This window comes from Erinaceus europaeus, chromosome 14, assembly GCF_950295315.1.
Source record: "Erinaceus europaeus chromosome 14, mEriEur2.1, whole genome shotgun sequence".
Classification (NCBI taxonomy): Eukaryota; Metazoa; Chordata; class Mammalia; order Eulipotyphla; family Erinaceidae; genus Erinaceus; species Erinaceus europaeus.
The window spans coordinates 8,601,568-8,627,566 of record NC_080175.1 but is presented as its reverse complement, the minus strand read 5'-3'; the positions used below and the strand labels follow the sequence as shown (position 1 = coordinate 8,627,566).

The 25,999-nt window shown below is 50.5% G+C and overlaps 1 protein-coding gene across 2 annotated transcripts in view; it reads left to right on the top strand.

Annotated features, from left to right (window-relative positions):
- The window catches only part of GRK5 (G protein-coupled receptor kinase 5), a 198,915-nt gene that overhangs the window by 93,339 nt on the left and 79,577 nt on the right, over positions 1–25,999 (top strand). For both annotated transcript variants that reach the window (XM_060171191.1, XM_060171192.1), the window contains one exon: positions 5,661–5,756. In XM_060171191.1, coding sequence (XP_060027174.1) covers positions 5,661–5,756 — 96 coding nt within the window. The remainder of the gene's footprint in view (positions 1–5,660; positions 5,757–25,999) is intronic.

Sequence of the window (25,999 nt, the reverse complement as noted above, 5' to 3'; positions counted from 1 at the left end):
AAGCAGGCGCCATCTTGGAGGCTGTATCCCAGAGAGGCCGTGAGGCATGTGATCAGGAAATACTGAGGATCTTGGTCCTAGGCATGGGTGACTGAAAGTACCCTTTACCAATGTGTTTTGGGTAGAGGTACATGGGAATGCAGGATTCTCTCTGGTCCCCAGTTTAGGAAACCCCAGTTCTGCACCAGAACTTCATTTTTTTCCACAGATGCCTCTGTGCTGTGTTGCTTTGGGACTTACATCACCTTAGACTTTGAAGTGATTATCCCAAGCCCTGGAGTCTCTTCTGTCTCTTGAGCTCACTCCACGTCAGCATGAGGTTCTGAGTTCAATCCCAAGCGTTATATGTGCCAGAATGTTGATGCTCTGGTTCTCTCTCACTAAGAAAAAAAAGAAAAAAATCTCTCTCTCCCCTTCCTTTTTTTTTTTTGCCTCCAGGGTTATTCTGGGGCTCATATGCCTGCACTATGAATCCACTACTCCTGTGATCACCTTTTTTGATTTTTTTTTGGATAGGACAGAGAAAAATTGAGAGGAGATGGGGAGAGATGGGGGAGAGACAGAGAGACACCTGTAGACCTGTTTCACTGCTTATGAAGCAACCCTCCTGCAGGTGGGGAGTCAGGGACTCAAACCGGGATCCTTGCTTGGGTCCTTATGCTTCGTATTATGTGCGCTTAACCTGGTGTGCTACATACAGCCCGGCCCCCTTTTCTTTTTAAAAATATTTTTGTATAATTATTAGATACAGAGAGAAATTGAGATGGGAGGGGAAGATAGAGAGGATAAGAGACAGAGAGACACCTGCAGCTCTGCTTCACCACTTTTGAAGCTTTCCCTCTGCAAGTGGGGACCAGTGGCTTGAACCTGGGTCCTTGTGCATTGTAATGTGTGCACTTAACCAGGTGCGCCACCACTTGGCCCTTATTCTTTTCAAAGAGTAAGTCTGGAGGTGGGTTTGGTTGGAAGGGATCACCTCATCTGAGGAGGGATGCCCTCAATCTGGGGACAGCAGAGGTGACGTGTGCTCGCCAAGGAAATGCAAATATTTTTATGACTGGCTATGAAAGCGTGGGGTATTTTTTCTTGAGCAAATAGCCCTGTTTACTTCTCCAACAGAATGCAGAGCTGCAGGCCAGCTTGGAGCCATAGGCGGTTTTTCTTGAGGCTACCCTCCCTCTCCCTGACATTCTCTCCTCTTTTCACCCAGAGCAAACCTAGAGTAGACAGAAGTGACCAAATTTGGGCTCTGGTAGGAAGCAGGGATGATTTTGGCCACAAAAAGTTAGTTTTTGTGGCCAGACCTTGTCAACTGTGAAAACTGATATGGGCAGGGGTGCCAGGAGACCAGCAATATATCTGAGAAGCGATTTTCCTCAGAAAGGACATGTCTGAGAAGCTCCTTACTTAACTGTTTGTCAGAAGTGTGTGTGTGTGTGTGTGTGTGTGTGTGTGTGTGTGTGTGTAGGGGGGTCTGCTTCCCCTTGATGGAAATGGTCTGTCAAGTCTAAAGAGACACATAGGTATGGGGGAATCGTGTGGGGCTCCCCGCCGAATGTGCACCCACCTGAGGCTTTCAGCATTTTTGCTCTCTGCCCCCTACAAGTGTACCTGGTTTTTTTGTGTGTGCCCATTAGGATGCTGTGGCAAGAGTGGTTGGGGAGTGGACTTTGTCACTCAGCTCTCAGACACAGGAGTCAGAATCCCCACTGGGCTTGGCTGCTCTGTTCACTCCACCCCGGGAGAGGGGTGCTGGGGCCAGAGAGGAGAACCTTTGATACAAGGAGGTGGGCTTCCCATTTTCAGAGAGGAAAGCGGAGGCTCGGCCAAAACCAGAATGGGCTTGTGTAGGTTTCTGTTTGGTTCTGAGTTCATTTGGGGACTGTTTCTTCCCTTTGGCACTGCCTTGTCCTGTAAGTGTATCTAGTCACCCAAGATTCGTTGAGCATCTACTATGTGCTAGTACTAGGCTAGGTGCTTGGGAGATAGTACAAAATAAAACACAAAATGGAAGGGAGCAGCGCCAGGCAATAGCCACATACAGAAGTAAGCCAGGCTGGGGAGACAGCCTACTGGTGATGCAAAAGCACTTCCATGCCTGAGGCGCCAAAGGTCCCAGGTTCCATCCCCAGCGCCACCATAAATGAGAGCCAAGCAGTGCTCTGGTGAAAAGAAGAATGACTGAATGAATAGAAGCAGCACACTGTGTAGAAAGGTAGGAGGTGATTAGCGTCATGGTAATTTAAACATGACGTTAGAAAGAGGCAGAGGGCCCAGGAGATACTTCTTGGCACTGGACAAGCCTAAGGTATCATATTAAATGTGGCCATGGACCAGGGAGAGAGCTCAGTGGACCAGGAAGAACACAGGACTTTGGTGCCTGAAGATGTGGTCTAGTCCCTGACTGCCAGATGCCAGAGCTGAGCAGAGCTCTGTCCTCCTTCTCTGTCTCTTGTAAAAATAGAGGAAATAAATCTTTTTCTTTTTTTACTTTAGCAATTTATTTATTTATTTTTGAGAAAATAAATCTTTAAAAAGAGAAAGAATAAATAAATAACACAGAGAACAAGAGAGACCTGAACATGCTGCTTTGGAAGGAGGCAGTTGTTTGGGACTATGGCAACATTGTGACTGTGCTGAGTGCCAGTGGTGTAGCCATGTGAAGGTGGTTAAATTATAGATCATTTGAATTTCACTGAGGCACTCTCTGACTCTGTATGGAGTCCAGCTGTGCTCGCCTGGTTCCATGCTGCCTGTAGACCAAGACTCCCAGCCCTTTCTTGGTGGTGTTTGCTACCTCCTGTGCTGGAGCAAAATTGGGCAGGTGGCCAGAACAGGGGAGTGAGTGAAGAAGGGGCGGTAGCCCAAGAGGCCAGAGAGGTGATAAATCATCCAGGGTCCCTTACCTGATCTCCCTGTGGCAAACAGAGGACAGAGATGGACATCATGCTGATCATGGGGAAGGGGAGGAAGAGAGAGAAAGGGAGGGAGGGAGGGAGGGAGGGAGGGAGGGAGAGAGAGAGAGAGAGAGAGATAAATTGTTGAGGGAAAGTAGTGGTAAGTGGAGAGATGACCAAACTTAGAGCTACAAGACTTGGCTCTGAGACCTGCTGCCTCTTGCCAGCTCCGTGTCCTCATTTCTGCCATCAACAAAAGTCATAGTGGTGGTGATGCAATATTGATGTTCGTGATGGCGCTGGGAATACCAGTGATGGAGGTGTTGATGGTGTTGAGAATGTTGATGGTGGTGGGGGGTGGAGATGGTGGTGTTTATAGTGTTAAGGATATTGATGGTGGTGGTGACAGAGGTGGGGATGGTTGTGGTATTGATGGGTGTGGTTGTGGAGATGGTGAGGGTGTTGATGTTGATCTTGGTGGGGATGGTGATGATGCTGGTGGTGTTGATGGAGGTGGTGGTGAGGATGTTGATGATGGTGATCTTGGGGGAGATGGTGATGGTGCTGGTGGTGTTGATGGAGGTGGTGGTGAGGATGGTCATGGCTTTGATGGATGTGGTTGTAGAGATGGTTAGCATGGGAATGATGATATTGGTCATGGTGGTGATGGTAGTGGATTGTCATGGTGGGGATGGTGGGCTTGTTGGTGGGGATGGAGATGGCGGGGACAGTAATGATAGTGGCAGTGGCGGCAGTGACAGTAAAGTAGGCAGTGATGGGGACATCAGTAATGATGATGATTGGAAGCTAGTGAACTGATATCGAGGATGACAGTAGTGGGGAAGGTCATAGTGGTGCCGATAATGGTGACAGGGAGCAAGCCCTTTCTGTCCTCTGCTTTGAGTTGGCACAGAGGAGGTGTCTGTTTGCAGTAGAAAGCACTGAGCCCTTGGGCAAGGCGCACAGCCGGCGGGGCGGCCAAGCTCTGATGAAGGCACAGTGCTGGATACTTAGTACCCTGTGGTGGAGAGTCCTGAGGCAGGGCTGGAAGGGCCTGGCAAGTGGGGCCTTGGCTGGAGGCAGCCTAGCCTGCAAGGTTTTTCTGGAGAGACTGTCCTCTGTCTCCCCTGCCTCCTCTAACCCTCCCTCCGGCAGCTGAGTGTGCCGGGGGGCCGTCTCCCCGTCCCCACAGTGATCGGTGGCCAGGCCTGGTGGAGTTGGGGTTTTCCTAATTATAGGTCAAGGGATCCCTCTGTGATGATGGCTGAGGTCTCCCTGTGGTGAGGCCAGGAGGCGGGCCCAGGGGTGCAGGAAGCTGCCCACAGGCCACAGGCCCAGTGCCACGCCCCACGTCCCACACCCCATGCCACCGCAGGCCTCAGCGCCTGGGAAGAGGGGCTGGCAGCAGCCACTTGTGAGTGCACCTGCCTGGGTGAAGTGCTTCCCCTGCACCCCCAGAAGGCCTGGCATGCCAGCCTGCCCACTCCCCCTGCCCTCCTTCCTGGGAGGAAGGACAGAACCCCCAACTCAGCAGTTCTTCGAGCTCCTAGAAAGGTCCCCATTTCTTCTTCATCATGTTTTCAGCGTGGTACAGGGGATTGAACCCAGGGCCTCACGCATGCAAGGCAGGCACTCTACTCAGCCAGACTTCCCTGCTCCCTTCTGTCTAAAGGCTGACAAGACATCTCTCAGGCTCGGGCGCCAGCTCCTCTTATTGGGGGGAGGGTGTCCTCTGAGGCTTTGTCATTGTGTCACTGTCACCGACTTTCTCTTTGATCCCTGAGAATCTCCCTGGTTTTCAGTGCACCCCAGAGAGTGGTTTATGGACAGGAGGTTGGAATGAGTTTCTGGAGGCTGGATTCTGCTTGGACTGAGGGTTCAGCTCTGCTGTGTGTGAGTTGTGGGGCCAGGGTGACTTGCTTCTTTATTCCTGATGCCTCAGTTTCCTTCTCTGTCACTTGGGAACAGGGACAGTTCTGCTTCGTAGAGTTGGCGTGAGGCTGCAGGAGAGCGTGTGTGACTCAGGCAGGTCGGTGTGTTGAGTTAGTGAGTCTGTGTGTATGTACATGTGTCAGCCCAGCTGGTGCAGAGGGCAAACACGGAGGCCAGAAGTCTGACCTGTGTGACTTGCATAACCTTGGCATCTTCCTCACCGATGTGTCCTAGAACCTCACCTCTCCAGAGCTCAACCCCACTAGGGAAAGATAGAAACAGGCAGGGAGTACGGATCAACCTGCAAACGCCCATATCCAGTGAAGACACAATTACAGAAGCCAGAACTCCCACCCTCTGCACTCCATAAGCAGTTTTGCTCCATACTCCCGGAGGGATAAATGTTAAGGGAGGATGACCAGAGGGCTCTGAACTCCAATTCCACCGGGACCTGAAATGTTCTACACCAGTGAAGGTGTTTGAAGTGGCTCTTTCAACCCTGAGATGCAATGGAGCTCAGGGTCATAGCTTCTGATTTTCTGTATGTGGGCCACCTCATTTCTCTATAGCTGAGTCCAGCAGGCCTGTCTTTTGCTGCAGGAAGGTTCTAGGGTGCCCTGGGGAGATGCAGGGCCTGGCAGCGGGGCTCTGTGTCTGGAGGCTTATGCACTGCTGCTAAGGGCTGGAGGACCACCCAGTTGTCCCCACAGGAAAAGCACGGGGATGTGTCCTGGTGGGTGTGGGCGCCGTTGACCTGACCTCAGCCCCCCACCCTCGGGGAACTGGGTGTGCTGCCTGCAGTCAGCTGACAGTCTCTTCCTGTCTCTGCAGGGGGCGGAGGGAAACGCAAAGGGAAAAGCAAAAAGTGGAAGGAGATCCTCAAGTTCCCGCACATCAGCCAGTGTGAAGAGCTCCGGAGGACCATCGGTGAGTGGGCGTCCAGGGCTGCAGGGTGGGGGCGTGGGGGTGGGAGATGCTGGGACTAAGCCTGTCTGCTGGGTGGCAGACGTGGGTCAGTGACAGTGGTGCAGCGATTCTAGGGTGCCCCAGCTCTGCAAACCGTTTGGGGTGCATTGAGCAGGAGCCTCCAGACACCCCTGAGAGCAGGTGCTGACATTGCCCCCACCGTACAAATGGGGAAACCGAGGCACAGAGTGTTTCTATCAGTGGCCTTGAAGCCGAGCAGTTCATGGGAGTGTGATGGAGGGATGCCAGGTCAATGAGGGGGCTCTCACTTGTCTGTCTTCGTGCAGGAAGCTGTCTCGGGCTTTGGGAGCTGAGGGTGGGGTGAGCATCTTGGGAGTGGTGGTGCTCACTGAGGGGTGTCACAGCCTGGCACTTCAACCCACAGCCTGGAGCACTCAGGCGCACATGGTGGAGACACTGGGTTGACTGGTGAGGGCTATGCGGGGTGGGGTGTTTTGTCTCCAGCTGTCTCCCTTGTATGTCTGTCTGGGGCACCCCCCAATTTACTGTGTGACATCTGCTTGGCTCCCTGTGACGGCCGGGGGTCACGGACACGTCTGACACATGTTAGTACATTTGACCCCATAGCCCTGGACTGGGAGGGGTTACCCAGAGCCTGAAGACCCGCTGCCCTCGGGGGCTTGTGCCCTGCTCTGGGGGTGAACTCCCTGCAGCCGCCATGTACCCCGAGGCTGCTTTTCCCATTGGCTCCTCCGTGTGGCGCTGCTCCCACCTGTTTACCAGCCCAGGTGGGCACAGCAGAACTCTGGTCTCTCTCTCTTCCTCTTCCTCTTTTTCTTATAGATCAAGCAATCAGTAAATAAATCTTTAAAAAAAAGAAAAAGAAAAAAGGCAGTGGAAGCAGGAGATAATTCACTTGGAAAAGCTCACACCTCAGCATGGGAGAGGCTCTGGGACTGAGCCCTTGCCTTCACGAAAGCGCCAAGGATGGGGAGGGTGCTGAGAAGTCTCTCCTCTCTCTGTGTCGGCCCGCCCTGGGACTGAGCCCTTGCCCTCACGAGAGTGCCAAGGATGGGGGAGGGATGCTGTGAAGTCTCTCCTCTCTCTGTGTCTCTATACTGTTTTTCAAAAACAAACAAACAAACAACCCATCATGTACCTGGCATCTGGATGAACAAAATATTATTATTAGGTTCATCTGGTTCTTAAAAATGTAAATCATAAAAGTAGGAAGTACAGGGCATCTGGTCCCAGACAAGTTGAAATGAGGTGCTTGTCACCTGTCTTTCTGCCAAGGATGGTCGAGGGCTCTAGACTTCACGGATAAGACAGGTGGACTAAGATTCTAGTGGCCCTACCAGGCAGTAGCACAGCAGGTTAAGCGCACATGGTGTGAAGCAAAAGGACCGGCATAAGGATCCTGGTTCGAGCCCCCATCTCCCCACCTGCGGGGTGGGGGGTGTTCACTTCACAAGCGGTAAAGCAGGTTTGCAGGTGTTTATCTTTCCCCTTCTCTGTCTTCCCCTCCTCTCCCGATTTCTCTCTGTCCCATCCAACAACGATAATAACAACAATTATAAACAAGGGCAACAAAAGAGGAAAATAAATTAAAAAATTTAAAAGGATAAAAAAAAAACTAAAAAAACAAAAAAGAAAGATTCTAGTGGCCCTGGACTTGGCGTAGTGGATAAAACATTAGTTCCTCAAGCATAAGGTCACAAGTTTGATCCTTGGCATTACACATGCCATAATGATGTTGGGGTTCTTTCTTGGCAATAAATATATTAAATGTTTATCGTATAGGTGTGTGTGTGTGTGTGTGTGTGTAGAAACATATATATGCTTTAAAAGCCCTACATTTAATAAAGTTGTATATGTTACTTAATACAGTTGTGTTTTAGGGCCTGGGGATATTATAGCCCTATTCATACCCAAGGCTCCAATGTCCCAGGTTCAATCCCCAGCACCACCATGAGCCAGAGACCAGTTGGGTACCTTGATGTGGCCGCCAACTCCTGGGTTTTCTTTTCCCTCTTCCTGAGCCCTCAGTGCTGAAAAAAATGACACCCCCAAAGCCGTTCTCTCTGTGGGTGCAGTTGGCCACAGCTGATGGTCACACACCTGCCTGTCCTGCCTGTCAGCTCCCCGATCCCAGATCCCAAGCCCTGACTGTCTTCTTCTTCCTCCTCCTCTTCCTCCTTCTCCTTCACTTAGACTATGATCCTCTAAAGGGAGCTGGCTCTGTGGAGTTGGGGCGTCCCTTCCAGCCCCCCTTTCCTGCTGCAGACTCTCAGATGCCCCCTGCACTGTAGCCCTGCTTCCCGAAGCACCCCCCTCCCCTCATGCCCTCACCTTCCAGTGGGCCCACTCCCACCCCTACCTACCCATCTGAGGGGACCTGGGAGCAGAGGCTCTGGCTGGGAAGTGTCTCTGACTGAGAGACCCCTGGCTGGCCCCCACCTGTCCCACTGGCTCTATAGATGTCACCCTGGCAGGGAATCTCCCAGAGGCTTAACTCTCCTGAAGGCTCTAGAAAACTCCCTGTGGGGCCGCGTGCAGCGAGGTAGTCCATCCTAAACCTGACTGCTGCCTGCCGGCCTGGGCTGCCATCTGCTTATTGGCTTCCATTGGGCTTCTGCTGGAATGAGTCCTCCAATAAGAAGCCATCTCTTGGGGTTGGGTGGTGGCCACCTGGTTGAAGTACCTGGGTTGAAGCCCCTGGTCCTCATCTGCGGGGGGGAGCCTTCACAAGTAATGAAGCAGTGCTGCAGGTGTCTCTCTCTTTCCCTCTCTGTCTCCCCTTTCCCTCTCAATTTCTTTGTCTCTATGCAGTAACAAAAATCGATACAATGTTAAAAAACAAAAAACCTGGGAGTCTGGGTGGTTAAGCGCACATGGCGCAAAGCACAAGGACCTGCATAAGGATCCGGGTTCGAGCCCCCGGCTCCCCACCTGCAGGGGAGTCACTTCAGAAGCAGTGAAGCAGGTCTGCAGGTGTCTGTCTGTCTTTCACTCCTCCTCTCTGTCTTCCCCTCCTCTCTCCATTTCTCTCTGCCCTATCCAACAATGATGACATCAATAACAATAATAGTAACTACAACAATAAAACAACAAGGGCAACAAAAGGGAATAAAAACAAAACAAAAACAAGAAGCCCTCTCTCCTCCAGGCTAGTTCACAAGCTGAGCAGTGACCTGTGCATTTATTTTCCTTGTACATTCATGAGCTCCCCCTCCGACGCCCTTTGGGAAAGTCCTGGGCTTGCTTGCTGCCAAGAAATGGGGCTCTAAGGGCTGGGGAATCCAGGTTGGGGTGCAGGATAGGAGCCCCTAGGTCAGTTAGGGGTAAGGGGTGGTGAGACAGTGCAGCTATAGGCTGCTGAGACAGAGGACCACATGGAGGGTCCCTACCCTTAGCCTTGGAGGACTAACGTCACTCTGATCCACTCTCAGCATGTCTTTGCATGGACCCTCAAGGAGACAGGCTATGTCCTTTCCATCCTTGTTTCCATTGTTGGCACAGCAGGGTAGTTGATGGATAGATGGGTAGGTGGTTGGGTGAGCAACCAGATGGGTGGATAGGTAGATGGCTGGCTGGATGGCTGGATGGATGGATGGGTGCGTGGATGGATGGATGGATGGATTAGTGGATAGATGGTAGCACAGGTAGATGGATGGGTGGAAGCACGGATGGATGGATGGATGGATGGATGGATGGATGGATGGATGATTGGGCAGGTAGCTGGATAGGTGGGTGAGTGGATGAATGGATGAATGAATGGTAGATGTGTAATTGAGCAGGTGAATGGATAGGTGAATGAAAGGATGAATGAATGGATACAGGGATGAGTGGGCAGGTGACTGGATGGATGGATGGATGGATGGATGGATGGATGGATGGATAAGATGGATGGATGGATGGATATTACTTCAATGGTGCACACATGACTGCGTGGGTAGGTGGGTGGATGACTGGGTGAGTAGGTGGCTGTGTGGATAAATGGACTAATATATTGGATGCGTGTATGGATGATTGGTCAGTTATCTGGCTGGCTGGCTGGCTGGATAGATGGACAAAAATGGGTAGTAAGTAGTGGGTGTGTGAGTGGGTGGAAGAAAGGGTGGACAGGTGGATGGAAGGATGGGTAATTGGATGTGTGGGTGGATGGATGGATGGATGAATCGATGGACGGTTGAATGTGTGGGTGAATGGATAGGTAGTTGGATGGATGCGTGACTGAGTAGACAGGTGGATGGATTCCTGGGTGTATAGGCAGCTGAGTGGATAGGTAAGCACATGGTAGAATGGAGGGATAGAAGGGCAATGATTAGATGAATGCTGTCCTTCCTCTCCAGCGTGGGAACCAGAATTGTGACTAGCGGTGACTGTTCACGTCAGTCTCTCGGGAGTTAGTGGCTGACTTTTGACAGTCCTGACAGCAAACAGACAAGACTATGAGGGGAGGAAGGACTCCTCCAAAGTGTGTTCCGTTAATCACCAAATAATGGCATGATTAGTTAATAAACTAATTGTTCACATAAGAGCATTAGCCCTAACCAAAGACGTTCCCAGCGCGTCTGAACCGGTGAAGGCGGGAACGTCATAGTGAAGATAAAAGATTGTTGAGGTCTGCAAATATTTCTCAGTGACGCAAAGGGTTCTGTTGGGGGAAGAGTGTGGCATTTTAATTTATTTAGCTCAGGCTCATTGCCTACTTTATTCTTTCACTAGGAAAAAAAAAACTAAGCATACGGGGGCTCAAGTGAAAGAGTCAATTATTCCACCGTCTGGCAGTATTTCTGTAGGGGCTGTCCAAACGCTATATCATAAATCAGGGCCCCGCCCCAGCCCTGGTGGGAGTGACGGTTATGAGAGAACTGGTGACAGAGTGGCCCTGTGCCCTCACGGATGGCTGGTGGGGGTTGGGGTGATCACATCTGCTCCTGGGAGAGCGTCTTACAGAGCTTTAACTCCTGCTAGTGGCAGAGGTACTAGACTGGGTTGCTTAGGGGAGAAAAAAAAAAGCTGAATTCAGATACTCAAAAAGAAAGCACTTGATGGCTGTTACAACATGTGGACTGCTAAGGGCTGGATCGTTTTCTTTAAGAAAGATCTCAGCCTGCAGCAGAGAGACCCTGCTGGGGGCTGGGCATTGCTGAGGGCACCCTGTGACCCCCAGCAGGTGGAGTCTCAGAAGTTTCTATCCTTTGAGCTCTGGGATAAGGCCAATCTGACCCTGGCTATCTCCTCGGAGACCTCCAGCCTCCCCTCTGGGCTGTGCACTAGGCACTACTTCAGTCCATGCAATACCGGGGCTCGAACTGGGAACCTCTGGAATGCAAGTTCTGGGCTCTGGCAGCTGAGCTGTTCCCCTGGGCTGCAGCAGTGGGTCCTCAACCGGGCTTGTCGGGGTCCCTTCCCTGGAAAGGCTCTGGGTTTCTGGCAGGAATGGGGGTTTGCCCACCAGCTCCCTATAGGCTCTAATTCATCACCAGGGAAACCAAGTCCTTCAGCCCACGTCACTCCTGTCCTTGGGGAGATAAGGAAGCGGCTTGGCTGTCACTCTGCCACTTAGCGGCTCAGATAAGGCCCCCTGTCTGCTTGTCCTTGGAGGGCAAGGTAAATTTAGATGTGGCGGATTGAGGACTCGAGGACGTCAGGTGACCTGTTTGCAGCTGAGGCTCTCAGGAGGGACGGTGGCCTGGTCATTGTGTCACCTCCCCTGGAGGTCAGCAGTTACCTGGAGGGGGCCTGGGCGTGGGTTCTAGCTGGTGGATCTCATCTTTGGAGACTCTCAGGGTGGGCTCTGTAGGGGGTTCTCAGAGCAGGCTGCTTCTCTCTGCTCAGGACTTTTTTTATTCTACCTTTTTTTCCCACTTTGCTAGCTTTATTTATCTCTTCTGTGAGAAAGAGAGAGGCAGGGACCAGGTGGTAGTACAGCCAGTTGAGTACACATGTTACCATGCCTGAGGACCTGGGTTCAAGCCCCTGGTTCCCACCTGCAAGGGGGAGAGCTTCATGAGCTGTGAAGCAGTGTAGAGCCCCCCCATTTCTATCTGCTCTATTTCTATCTCTAGTCAATAAATAAAATATTAAAAAGAAAGTACATTTACATGAAAGAGGGGGGGCAAGCATTCAGCTGACGTGTGCAGACGCAGGACTTCATGTTTGCCAGTCAGATCTTCTATAGGCTCTGCCATCTTTCATTTATTTATTTATTTATTTATTTATTTATTTATTTATTTTCTTTCTTGTGGCCAGGGATTAACTGCTCCCAGCTGACTGTTTTAGATAGAAAGAGACACAGACAGGGAAAGAGTGGAGAGGCGAGGGGAAGTTACAATAGTGAAGTTTCCCCCAGTGCTCTGGGGACTAGGCTTAAAGCTGTGTCGCACACACGGCAAAGCAGACCCACTGTCCAGACGAGCTCTTGTGCTGGCCCTCTCACCTCTGTAAAAAATATGTATTTTATTTATTCTTTATTGGATAGAGACAAAGAAATTGAGGGGGAGGAAGGCAAAGAGAGAAAGAGAGAGGACACCTGCAGTCCTGCTTCACTGCTCATGAAGCGCTCCCCCCACACACACACTGCAGGTCCTTATACATTGTAACATGAATCAGGGTCCTTACACATTGTAACATGAATCAGGGTCCTTACACATTGTAACATGAATGTCACTCAGCCAGGTGTGCCACCTCCTGGTCTTTACCCCACCCACCCCCACACACTTTTTAATTTTTTTTAAAATGTTATACCAGGGCATAAACCCAAGGCTCATTGTGTATATATATATATGTATATATATATATATACAGAATACCTCTGAGTGGCCTTCCACTTTCTTTTCTTTCCTTTTCTTTCCTTTCCTTTCCTTTTCTTTTTTTTTTGAGAGCAGAACATAAAGAGACAGAGAAAAGAGACACAGCAGCACCACTTCACCCTCCTTGAAGCTCCCCCTCTGGCATCCATGGTGCTCCCATGTGTTGCTGGGCCTTGAACCCAGGGCCTCACACACTCTAAGGTAAGGTCCACACTGTCAGTTGAGCAGTTTCCTGGTCCTATTTTTACCTTTTATGCTTGGGTCTCTGTGCAAGATTTATTCCAGAGTTAAAACCAAGTTTGACACTCACTACTCAAGCCCATTTTCCAGATAAAGAAACTTAGTCTTGAAGAACTTGCCTGGGTCTGGGAGGGTGGCGCAGTGGATAAAGCATTAGACTGTCAAGCATGAGCTCCTGAGTTCAATCCCCGGCAGCACATGTACCAGAGTGATGTGTGGTTCTTTCTCTCTCTCCTATGTTTCTCATAAATAAAGATAAATAAATTCTTTAAAAAGGGGGGGGGGGCTGCGTGGTGGCGCACCTGGTTGAGTGACATGTCACAGAACTTGCCTGGTGAGTCAGTGTTACAGTGTTTCTTCTCTCCTTCTACCTCTCCCTCTTCCTCTCTCTGTGTTTTACTACCAGGAACAGTGGAGTCTTGCAGACACAAAGTCCCAGTGATGACCCTGGAGGGGGAAGGAAAAAAAACTGTTCTCAGGCCAGAGCTGGTTTTTGCCATCATCATGATTGGCATCTTGACGGGAGTCTTCGTGAGCCCTATGGTGACATTGATCTTGGATTTTGAGGGGAGAAAGCTCTTGCTGTGCTTTTAGGAGACCAGGCACACCTGTTCACAGCCTGTGTGTTGGCCTCTCTGCCCACTCGGCTTCCTCTGGAACATTCTGTCTCCAGCTTCACACTTGGATCTGCAGACTCCTTAACCTAAGCAAGGCCAGCAAGGCTTAGGGAGCTCCTCGGCCTGGCCTGCCTCCACCCCCTTCTCCAAGCCGGCCTGAGAAAGGCATTTCTGTCTGTTTCAAGGTCTGTCCCTGAAAATGGGAAAAACAGTCTATTTAATGCAGCAGTGGGGACCTCAGAACTGACTGAGGGAGAGAGAGAGCCACCCTGTAAATAGACACTGGGAAAGCACCTCTCCTGGCCTCAGAGAGGTTGAACAAGGTGTCCAGAGTCACACAGCCCCTCAAGAATGAGAGCAGGAGTTTGATGCTCTGACTTGAAGGATTACGTGCTTAGCCGCATTGCTGGAAAGTTCTCTCCCACAGCAGGAGAAGCCAGAGGCTCCCGGGGCTGAGGGACAGACAGCCTGTGCTCTGTCCCCTCTCTCTTTGCCATCACTGGCCTCCGTCAGCTTCCCTGTTGCCAGCAGTCCCATTCAGTTCAGCAGCCCCAGCGGGCAGTGGGTGCCAGGTCCTGCTGGTGCTCAGTTGATGTGCTCAATCACTCGTTCATTCATCTGTTGAGCCTGAGCTCTGTGCCAGCGCCCGGGGATCCGCCAGGTGGTGGGGGCTGTCTCCAGGAGCAGCACTGAACTGCCGATCTGGGCCACACCGACTCCCTTTATGTAACCGGATTCCAACCCTCTCCCCCGTTTGCTCTCAGCAGACACGGCATTCCTGATGGTTCCACCTGTCTGCAGCCCCACTCCAAGGGTCACCCTGTCCCTCCTTCTTCCCCCAGGACAGCCAGCTCAGACACATGGGGTGCTGACAGTCCCAACCTCAAGCCCCTGTGGAGGGCGGGGGTGGTGCTGGGTCAGCCTCGTCCAGCCAGCTGGCATTTCCTGAACACCTCTGTGCTGGGCATCTGACCACCTGCTTTCCAGACACAAGCTCATCAAGCCACAGAGCCTGCTGTGTCAGGTGCAATAAAGCCCATTTTATGGACAAAGGTGCAATAATTCGGGGATGGGGGGGCAGGGAGAGTGACCGGGGCCAGTTCTTTAGTGTTAGAACACAGGATTTGCGTGGCTGAGGCCCCAAAGGCTCCAGGTTCAATTCCCAGCACTAGCACATGCTAGAACTGAGTGATGCTCTGGGGGATCTAGGTCTCTCTCTCTCCCATATAAAAATTCCTTTTTTTATTAAATTAAAAAAATTATTTATTTTCCCTTTTGTTGCCCTTGTTGTTTTTATTGTTGTAGTTATTATTGTTGTCGTCGTTAGATAGGACAGAGAGAAATGGAGAGAGGAGGGGAAGACAGAGAGGGGGAGAGAAAGATAGACACCTGCTGAGGCTTCACCACCTGTGAAGCGACTCCCCTGCAGGTGGGGAGCCGGGGGCTCAAACTGGGATCCTTATGCTGGTCCCTGCACTTTGCGCCACCTGTACTTAACCCGCTGCGCTACTGCCCGACTCCCATAAAATATTTTTTAAAAAAATCTTTAGAAGACGATTCAGGGAGATTAGTAAGCTAGTCCTCACTGGCGTGGGTCCTGTTCAGGTCCCCACATGACTTGAGGAGACAGGATGGGATTTGTTCACAGTGGTGAGATTACAGGCAGGGAAATGGCTCCAAGTCAGAGTCCTAGACGGAGCAGACCGGCAGCCTATCCTGAACCTGGGTCAGGGCTTTGCTGGCTGTGGACTTGTACTCCATGCCCATCTCTGCCCATGGAGGTGGGGCAGTGTGGAGGGCATGGAGCCAAATCATGAGCGAGAGGGTGGGCAGCAACTGTGCCAGTTCAAAGACCCCAGCCTGCCTTCCTCAGCAGGTACCAGGGAGCCACCTTCGGTGAGACAGGAGCAAAGCAGCCATGCACAGAGGACTGCCTTTTTTGGGTGCTGTGAGATCCATTTCCTTTTCCAAACATTTATTCTTTTCCTGCTGTGCAAGTGGGCAGGGAGTGGGGGGGAGGGGAGAGTGAGACTGAGCTTTAAACACCCAGCCCAGGCCCAGAGGGAACCCCATATAGTCTCTACTTCTCAGTGGAGACTTGAGCCCTGGGTAGTGCCCCAGGGTGGGGGCAACGTGGCAGACAGGAGGGGCGAGGCCTCTGTCATCTGCAGTTTCTATCTGTGACCCAAGATGCCTTTCATGCCACCTGTGATGTCTCCAAGCCCATAGCCCTCCTGTCTTCTCTCCCCTCCTTGGACAATGATTTCTTACTCCCATAAATCCTGTCCTCACTGCCTCTCCCCCATCATTTCCTGCAACAACAGCTAGGCTAATGTCACATTGTCATCTTGTGTGTTGTCACCGACCTCACTGACAGATGGTCTGTGGGGTGTTACAGGCAGCGCTCTTGGCCCCAACCTGATGGGAGGTGTCCGGGGTGGGGGTGTGGGGTGCACTAGAACTCTGCACCACTTGACTGTCTCCTGGCCGCCTTGAGCCTCCAGTCATGACACTCGTGCTCTTGGGAGCTACTGGCAGTCGTTGTCCTCATCGGCTCTCGGCTCTCGGGTGACAGGCGGCACCTGTGATTGTGTTTCTCCCCCCTCCAACCCCCCCGCCCCGTTTCGTGCAGTAACTTAATTGGCCTCACTAGGTGGGAACCTTGGGTTTCCTGACCCCTTCTTCTCACTTTTTTAAAAAAATTATATTTATTTATTTTCCCTTTTGTTGCCCTGGTTGTTTTTTTTTTTTTTTTTTTTTTTTATTGTTGGATAGGACAGAGAGAAATCGAGAGAGGAGGGAAAGACAGAGAGGAGGAGAGAAAGACAGACACCTGCAGACCTGCTTCACCGCCTGTGAAGCGACTCCCCTGCAGGTGGGGAGCCGGGGGCTCGAACCGGGATCCTTACGCTGGTCCTTGCGCTTGCGCCATGTGCGTTTAACCACTGCGCTACCGCCCGACTCCCCCGACTCCCCTCTTCTCACTTTTTAAAATGAGAGACAAGGGGGCCAGGTGGTGTTGAGTGCTGAGTCCACACATTACCACCACAAGGACCTGGGTTCGAGCCCCTACTCCCCACCTGCAGGGGGTACTCTTCATGAGCGCTGAAGCAGGTCTGCAGGTATCTCTCTTTCGCTGTGTCCCCATCTTCTCTGTCAAATTCTCTCTGTTCTATCTAGTAAAAAAAGGAAAATGGCCATCAGGAGCAGTGGATTCGTTGTGCAGGCAAGCACTGAATCCCAGCAATAATCCTGGTAGCAATAAAAAAATAAAATAAAATAAAGTAAAATGAGAGACAAGCCCTGAGGTCCCAGGTTCAATCCCTGGCACCACCATAAGCCAGAGCTAGGTGGTGCTTTGGTGTAAAGAAGAGACAACGAGAATAAACAAATTAAATTTAATTTAATAAAAGGAAAATGAGAGTATAGATATCACAGGCAGTGTCAGGGATCGAACCCAGGCCCTCACACAGGTCCTGCACTCTTTGATCCCCAGCTCTGCTTGCTGTCGCTGCTGCTTGTACCTGTGGGTCAGTACCAGGGGGAGAGGCTAAGGGAGAGGGAGAGAGGCAGAGACACCTGCAGACCTGCCTCACACTCTTATCGCTTCCCCCTGGAGGTGGGGACTAGGGGCTTGAACCGCAGCCTCACGCGTGGCAGTGTGAGTGCTTAACCCATGCACCACTGCACGGGCTCCCTCCTGTTCTCCCTTTACAGACCAGGCTCTCAGAAGTGGCCTTGGGCTGCCCATGAATGCTCACTGCTGCTTCTTGAGGGGCCCCTCCAGCTCCAGAAGCTTCTGTGTGTCCACCTATGGCTCTGACCCCACATACCCTCTGCCCCTCACCCATCATTTCTTCTCTCTGCTCAGAGGATGGGTGAGCTGGGGGAGACCACCTTCCAATCTGCTGGCATTGGCCAAAGAAAGCATTTTACAGATACCACAAAAACACTTGAATTGGCCACTCCATAACCGGCTGGGCACACTGTTTTCCACCAAAACACCTCCATCGTGCCAAGGCATCTCTGCAGAAGCCAGGGCCTGCCGCCTCCTTCTTGGGGCTCGCTCTCCTCCTTGAGACCTCAGGTGTCTTTTTTGAGCCCTGTCACTTGCTGTCTGTCAGGCCCGCTCACTCCCTGCTGGAAATTTTTTGCAAGAACGTTTGCGGCTGGCCTGGTGGAGCAGACACCCCTTGGAAGGCTTGCTTCTGTCCAGCTCAGAGAAGGACCTCTTCTCTGAGGCTCCCCACCTCATATCCTTTCCTTGTCAGGTCTCTCTCTCTCTCTCTCTCTCTGTGTGTATGGGGAGGGTTTGATATATCACCTCCCCTGCTCCCATAACAACAAGAAGTGTCAGTGGGCCCCAAGGCAGACTCCTCTGCTGACAGCCCACTTCTCTGTGATAGCTGACTGGCCCTACACCCGGTGCAGCAGAATGGGGACGGCCTTCGGAGTGTTCTGGAATGGAATTTGGCTGTGCTCTCTGCCCAGGTTTCTGATAGGGCTGTGGGAGACTATTTAACTGCTTATCAAGGGCTCCTTCTCCATCTCAGTTGCGGGGCTGATCAGAGAGAGGGTGCTGCTACAGGAGCCCAGCTGATACTGAGGCAGAAGATGCCTGGGCCCCGGGAGCAGGGTGGGGAGGATGGCGGGCATCCATCTCGACAGGTGGCATGTGGGTGGGCTCCAGCTGTGTGTTGATTTGCACATACGTCATAAAAAAGCAGCCACGGCAGCCATCACCTCCCAGATGTTATTCCTTAGAAAGGCTCAACTGGGGGAAGAAAAAAAAAAAGACAAGAGGAGAGCTGATTAAAGAGGAATGTCAAGTATGTCCTACACCATTGATGACAGCTCCTTGCAAAGAAGTGGCTGATGTCTGCAGAAGTGTGGTGCCAGCTGATTGCCTGCTGAGGGGTGCTGGTGACTTTCTCTTGTCTTTTTAAATTTTCTTTATTTTGGGAGTCGGGCGGTAGCGCAGCGGGTTAAGCACACATGGCGCAAAGCGCAAGGACCGGCGTAAGGATCCCAGTTCAAGCCCCCGGCTCCCCACCTGTAGGGGAGTCGCTTCACAAGCGGTGAAGCAGGTCTGCAGGTGTCTATCTTTCTCCCCCCTCTCTGTCTTCCCCTCCTCTCTCCATTTCTCTCTGTCCTATCTAACGATGATATCATAACAACAACAACAATAACTACAACAACAATAAAAAGGGCAACAAAAGGGAAAATAAATAAATATAAAAAATTTCTTTATTTTTTGGATAGAGACAGAAATTGAGATGAAGAGGGACACCTGCAGCATTGTTTCACTACATATGAAGCTTCCCCCCACTGCAGGTGAGGACTGGGAGCTTGAACTCAGGTCCTTGATCACTGTGATTAATGTGTGTGCTCAATTGGGTGCCCATCCCCTGGCTTTTTCTGTAGCCCCCCCCACCTCCACCCTGGGAGCAGCTCACCCCACCAGAAGTACTTTGGACTCTGGATACTATCGTTCACTCCTGTGTGTCTGGTGTATCCCGGGAACCCCCCCACCACCACCACTCACACACAGCCCAGGACTGTCCAAGAAGATGAGAACAAGCTGCTTGATTCAGCTTCCAGAAAAAGCACCTTACTTGTGGCTGACTGATTTGCTGAGAGAAATGTCCATTCAGTCTCTGTCTTTTGTCACCCTCCTTGGAATAAGAAGGTGATGGCCAGAGCTGCGTCAGCCATCTTGAGCTGTGTGGTGGAGCAGAAAGAGAAGCCTGGGTCCCTGAAACTGTAGCTCACCTTGACTTCAGTTATATGAGGGAAAAGAGCATTGTTCCAGACAAAGGAGGAAGCATATTGGTTAAGCTTCTCACTGCAGCCCCAGGCTGCGTCCTGAGCTATTTCAGGTTTCCCTGGTGCTCTGTGCTTGGTGCAGTGGACACTGGGATGCCCAAGGGCCAGTGTGAGGCCCAAGACTGAAAATCCCCAGGAGCTTCCTTTGCCGTCTCACTTCTTCACCCTGGGGGCATGGTCTGCTGACCAGGAGCATCGAGGCTGGAGAATCCTCAACTCAGCAACTCAGCAACTGCGCTTCTGACTTGCCAGTGTCGTCACTCTCATTCACGCAGACCGGCTGTCTGGAATTCGGGTCCTTTGAGATCAGCTGTGTTCCCTGTTCACATTGAGAAAATTCTTTTCTTTTCTTTTTTCTTTCTCCGGTGCTGTGGAAAGAATGAGAGTAGAGTGGGGATCAGGGGCAGAATTGACTCCGAGGTCTCCATTTCCTGTCACTGTTTCAAATGACATTCAGTGGTGCTGTGGCACAGTTAGTGTGTTTTTTGGGGGGAGGGGGTGTGGGGAGGGGAGAGCAGGCAGATGGGTGTGGGTGTTGACTGTGCCATGATCTTTATAGCCATCTCGCTGACCCCTCTCACCACCCATACATGCAATGAGTTTCTTTTTCTTGTGATGTCAGCTTTTAAGATTGGCCTTCCTGGGAGTCGGGCGGTGGTGCAGTGGGTTAAGCGCACGTGGCGCAAAGCACAGGGACCGGCGTAAGGATCCCGGTTCGAGCCCCCGGCTCCCCACCTGCAGGGGAGTCGCTTCACGGGCGGTGAAGCAGGTCTGCGGGTGTCTATCTTTCTCTCCCCTCTCTCTCTGTCTTCCCCTCCTCTCTCCATTTCTCTCTGTCCTATCCAACAACAAAGCAACGTCAACAATGGCAATAATAACTGCAACGAGGCTGCAACAACTAGGGCAACAAAAAGGGGAAAAAATGGCCTCCAGGAGTGGTGGATTCATGGTGCAGGCACCGAGCCCAGCAATAACCCTGGAGGAAAAAAAAAAATTAAAAAAAAAAAGATTGGCCTTCATGTGGCCCAGAGGAGAAACAGCTCAGGGTCATGGAGACACCTGCAGACCTGCTTCATTCTCCCTACAGATGGGGAGTGGCGGCTTGAACCGGAGTCCTTGCACATAGTGGTAGTGTGCGCTTAACTGGCTGCGTCACTGCCTGACCCCCAGTGACGTTTCTTTTTAGAAGGTATCTGCTGTCTTAGCAGCTTTCTTTCTTTCTTATTTAATTTAATTAGTTTATTTATTGCCTCTAGGGTTATCACTGGGGCTCCATTGCCTGCACTATAAATCCACTGCTCCTGGAGGCCATCTTTTTTTTTTAATACTTATTTATTTTATTATATTTATTTAGTTATTTATTGGATAGAGACAGTCAGAAGTTGAGAGGGAAGGGGAGATAGAGAGGATGAGAGACAGACACCTGCAACACTCTTCATCACTTGTGAAGCTTTCACCCTGCAGATGGGGACTGGGAGCTTGAACCTGGGTCCTTGCCATTGTAACCTGTATGCTCAACCAGGTGCGCCACCACCTGGCCCCAGGGCCATCTTTTTTTCCCATTGTTGTTGCTGCTGTTGTAGTTGTTGGATAGGAATGAGAGCAACTGAAAGAGGAGGGGGAAGAAAGAGAGAGGAGAGAGAGATAGATACCTGCAGACCTGCTTCACTGCTTGTGAAGTAACCCCCTCCCTCCCACTGGTGGGGAGCCAGGGACCCTAACCAGAATCCTTACCTGGGTCCTTGCAGTTCATACTATATGCACTTAGCCAGTGCACTACCGCCCAGCCCCCAGCAGCTTTCAGATCTATGATCCATTTTATTAGCTGCTAATCTCCCACCCCCACCTCTCACCATATAGTACATTACACCCTCAGGACTTAATTATTTTATTCTAGTTTTTGCATCAGGAGACCTAGCTGTGACTAGTTAGAGGCAGGAAGGCAGGACTAGGCAGTAATTATATGTGTAAAGACCTCCAAGCAAACTTCCGTGGAGAGGCTGGAGAGGTGTGTTCCTGGGGTGTGAGAAATCAAGCTGCTATGAATATGCGAATTCCAAGAGGTTCACATTTACCCTTTGAGCAGGTCCTGGAGAGCTTCTCCTTGGCAACACCATTAGGCCTTCTGTTCTGGAAAGAAAGCATCCATATCGCTTTGTCATGAAACTTCTAAATCTGGGCTCACCAACTGTGTTCAGCCAACCTTTCGCCTTCAGTTGGGTGGGTCCAGCCCTGGCCTCTGGGGGTGCAGGTGAGGGCATGGGGTGAGGAGGATTGACGCAGTTTGGAAAGCATGCAGCCTCTCAGAGGTGGTGGGTGCTGGGCTCCGCAGGCCTCAGGCCGGTTACCTGTGAATGCCATTATCCAGCTCAGCGGTATTTTTAGCAGGTATTTTTAGCAGTAGCATCCAGCTGACTCCCCAGACCAGTTCTCCTGGCTTTATTTTAAGCTAGGATGATGCAGGTGCTGCTTGGAAATGTCTTTTTTTTTTTTTTTCCCTCCTCAGACTGCTTTTGTCCTGGGAGTACCCCACTGAGGAGGAAAACAAAATGGCAACCACACAGCCAAGGGCAAGATAAATATATATATTTTTTGTGAATCGAGGGCCTTCTTTGCTTTGAGGGTGGATCCAGGAGGCAGGAAGCAGCAGTGTTGGCCAGACCCCTTAGCTTTCTTTATTTTTATTTTATTTTTTATTAGTGATTTACTAATAAATAACAAGATTGTGAGATAATAGGAGTATAATTCCATACAGTTCCCACCACCAGAATTCCATGTCCCATCGCCTTCATTGGAAACTTCCCTATTCTTTATCCCTCTGGACGTATGGACCAAAATTCTTTTTGGGGTGCAGAAGGTGGAAGGTCTGGCTTCTGTAATTGCTTCTCTATTGGATATGGACGTTGGCAGGTCGATCCATACTCCCAGCCTGTTTCTGTCTTTCTCTAGTGGGGCAGGGCTCTGGGGAGGTGAGTTCTGGGACACATTGGTGAGGTCGTTTGCCCAGGGAAGTCAGGATGGTGTCATAGTAGCATTTGCAACTTGATGGTTAGAAGATGGTAAGATATAAAGCAGAACAACTTGTTTAATAATCACGAACCAAAGGTAGGAATAGATTAGATGAAATTGGAGTCTTTGTCTGGGAAGAAACTAGGAAGTCTATTTTAGGTATGTTCCAAGGGGCCATGACTTTAGTAATTTTTGCCTGAACTTGACAGTTGACATGCAGGTGGACTAATAATATTGTCTGGGAAGATGGTGCTAGAGTTGAGAATGGGGCTAGAAAGCTGGATTAGGGCAGAGAGTAGCTTGTATATATGAGGAAAGTATATAAATACCATTAACTGTTTACCTCCATCAACCAGAGACCCCTCAGCTTTGTGAGAAACTGGTTATAGGGAGCCTTCTCTGAGTTGGAGGTTTTCAGTCTTGGGCAAAAAGGTGAGGGAGCCAGGATTCAAATGGGAGATTAGAGGTTTCCAGTGGGAGGCCTAAGTGACACTTCTGAAAAGCCAGCTGTAGAAAAAAATAATACATCGGCTAATGCTATAGAAATCTAACAGATGTTTGAGCACCCCTGTGTAGTGTACTGGAGCTCACTCTGGAAAGACTGGGAAATGCTTTAGCTTCCCTGGTTGAGTGAGGGGTTGATGAAAGAACCAGATTCCCCGCTCCTGGATTCTGTGGGTACAACATATGAGCAGGGATGGCTTATTTCTGTTCATGTCTTTGGGGGATGGGTCTCAGTTTCAAGGCTGGGAGCTGGAGGATTTATCTGTCAGGTGGTGCTGGCTGTTGACGGGTCCCTGATATCTCTCAGTGTGACTTGGGCTTCCTCACAATATGGAGGCTGCTTAAGGGGTGAGCACACTAGAGAGAGAGAGAGAGAGCACATGTGGCAGAATCCACAACCTTGTGTGCCCAAGCCTAGAAGCCCCTCAGCATTGCTGTCACCATGTTCTTTTTTTTTTTAATTATCATTATTTATTTCCCCTTTTGTTGCCCTTGTTGTTTTTTATTGTGTTATAGTTATTATTGTTGTTGATGTCATTGCTGTTGGATAGATCAGAGAGAAATGGAGAAAGGAGGGGAAGACAAAGAGAGGGAGAGAAAGAGAGATACCTACAGACCTGCTTCACCACCTGTGAACCGACTCCCCTGCAGATGGGGATCCAGGGCTCTCGAACCAGGATCTTTCCTTAGGTCCTTGCGCTTCGTGTGCTTAACCTGCTGTGCTACTGCCACTGCCGGACCCCCACCATGTTCTATTGGTTGGCTTGTGGCAACCCCCACCCCAGATTCAAAGGAAGGGAACAGAGACTCCGCCTCTCTGTAGGAAGAGTGCTGGCCGCCTTACATGAAGAGCCCAGGAGCTGTAGGCATAAGAGAAAGAAATACAGAAGAGAATTGAATTGACAACGTAAACTGGAAAAAGACTATAAAAATGGCAGTGCAGATTGGAAAGGAAGGAAACTTTGAAAACATGAAAAGTTCATCAATGAGGCTAAAAACTCAGTGGACAAGCTGGGGGGTTATAGCATAGTGGTTACGCAAAAGACTTACACATGAGGCTGCTTGGTCCCAGGTTCAATCCTCAGTACCACCATAAACCAAAACTGAGCAGTGTTCTAGACTTTCTGCATCTTTCTCTCTCATTGAAAAAAAAAACCTCAATGGATACATCAGACAGTAGATTCAATGCAGTGCATAAAAAAATTAGAGAACTGGGGGCTGGGCTGGGTGTTTTTTTTTTGCAGTAGAACACACACACTATAATATGCGAAGACCTGAGTTAAGCCCCTAGTCCCCACCTGCTGGTGGAAAGCTTCACAAGCAGTGAAACAGCGTTGCAGGTGTCTCTCTCTCTCTCTTTTTTAAATTAAAACAATTCATATATATTTATTTATTTTCCCTTTTGTTGCCTTTGTTGTTTTATTGTTGTAGTTATTATTGTTGTTGTTATAGACATTGTTGTTGTTGGATAGGACAGAGAGAAATGGAGAGAGGGGGGAAGATGGAGAGGAGGAGAGACAGACACCTGCGGACCTGCTTCACCGCCTGGGAAGCGACTCCCCTGCAGGTGGGGAGCCGGGGGCTCGAACCGGGATCCTTGAGCCGGTCCTTGCACTTCACGCCTCATGCGCTTTACCTGCTGTGCTACCGCCCGACTCCTGGTGTCTCTCTTTCTATCTCCCCTTCCTCTGTGTCTCAGTCTAATGCATAAATAAAATAATTTTAAAAATAAATTAGAGCAGTTGAAGTATAGTCAAATAAGTAAACTAAATTTCAGCCCAGAGACTATCAGAGATGGAGATCTACAGAGATCCACAGGGCAGTGTCCATCTGTACACAGTCAGGGGTCTACTAGATACCAGTTGGGGTTTCAGAAAGAGATGATAGAGAAAACACGGATGAAATATACAGGAAAAAAGCACTTCACCTCTTTACTTCTGTCAGTCACCACGATCGCCTTTAGTTTCATCCACTTTCCATAACAAAAGCCCCCCCCCCCACTTTATTGCCACCAGTGTCATGGAGGCTCAGTGCCTACACACTGAATCCACTGTTCCTGATGGCCAGCCTCCCTCCCTCCCTCCCTCCCTCCCTCCCTTCCTTCTTTCTGTTTCTGTTTCTTTTCTTCTTTCTCTTCGTTTGATTTCGTTTCTTTGTTTCATTTTGTTTCTTTCTTTCTATAGAGACACAGCAAAATTGAAAAGGAAGAGGAGATAGGGAGGGTGAGACACCTGCAGCACTGCTTCGCCACTCATTAAGTTTTCCACCTGCAGCTGGGGGCTAGGGGCTTGAACCCAGGCCCTTGTATATGACAGTACGTGCAGTCTACTGGATACATCACCACCTGGGCCCAGCCCCCTCCCCCACATAATTGCATAGTATTCCATTGAAGAGGCCCCCCACAGCTTCTGTGTGCAGTTGTCTGTCTGCACCTGGCCTTTTTTGCTAGTTTGTTGTGTCCTCTCGATGTATTAGGTCCTGAATTGCATATGCTTGATTTATTTACTTATTTCTTTATTTACTTTTACTTCCACCAGGGTTATCACCAAGGCATGGTGTCTGCATGACAAATCCACTGCTCTTGGCGGCCATTTTTTCTCCTTTATTTGATAGGCCAAAGAGAAATTAATAGTGGAAGGGGAGATAGAGAGGGAGAGAGACCGAGAGACACCTGCAGCACTGCTTCCCCACTCATGAAGCTTCCCCGCTGCAGGTGGGGACCAGGGCGCACTGTAACGTGTGTTTAACCAGATACACCACCACCCAGTCTCCTATATTTTCTTTTTCTTTTTTTCTAGAATTTCAGCCTTTTAAAGACTCCTTCAGGGAACACGGTCCTAGCTGATTAGAGTTGCTGATGTTTGCCCTGTGGGAACTGAGGAGGGGGTGGTAGGACACCAGCGGGAGTCCTACCTTTACCTGTGTCCATACCAGCTCCTCTGCTGGTCGCTGCCCTGGCCCATCCACTGCTGTCAGACCCGCCCGGGCTGTGGGCTCTGAGCCCTGGACTCTAGCCCTAGCTCATAACCTGCACCTCCTGATTTCTCAGTCCTGCCTGGTTCCTGAGACTGCTTCACAGGACTCCTGACTTCCTCCCTTCCAGCTGCCCTGTCAGATCGTCACCAATCTGACACCCTGTCTGTTTGCAGCCCTGCCTGCACCCAGCTGCAGACAGCTGTGCTCAGTGCCAGCTCCCTCTCTCAACCTGTGACCCCAGCTTTTGCCT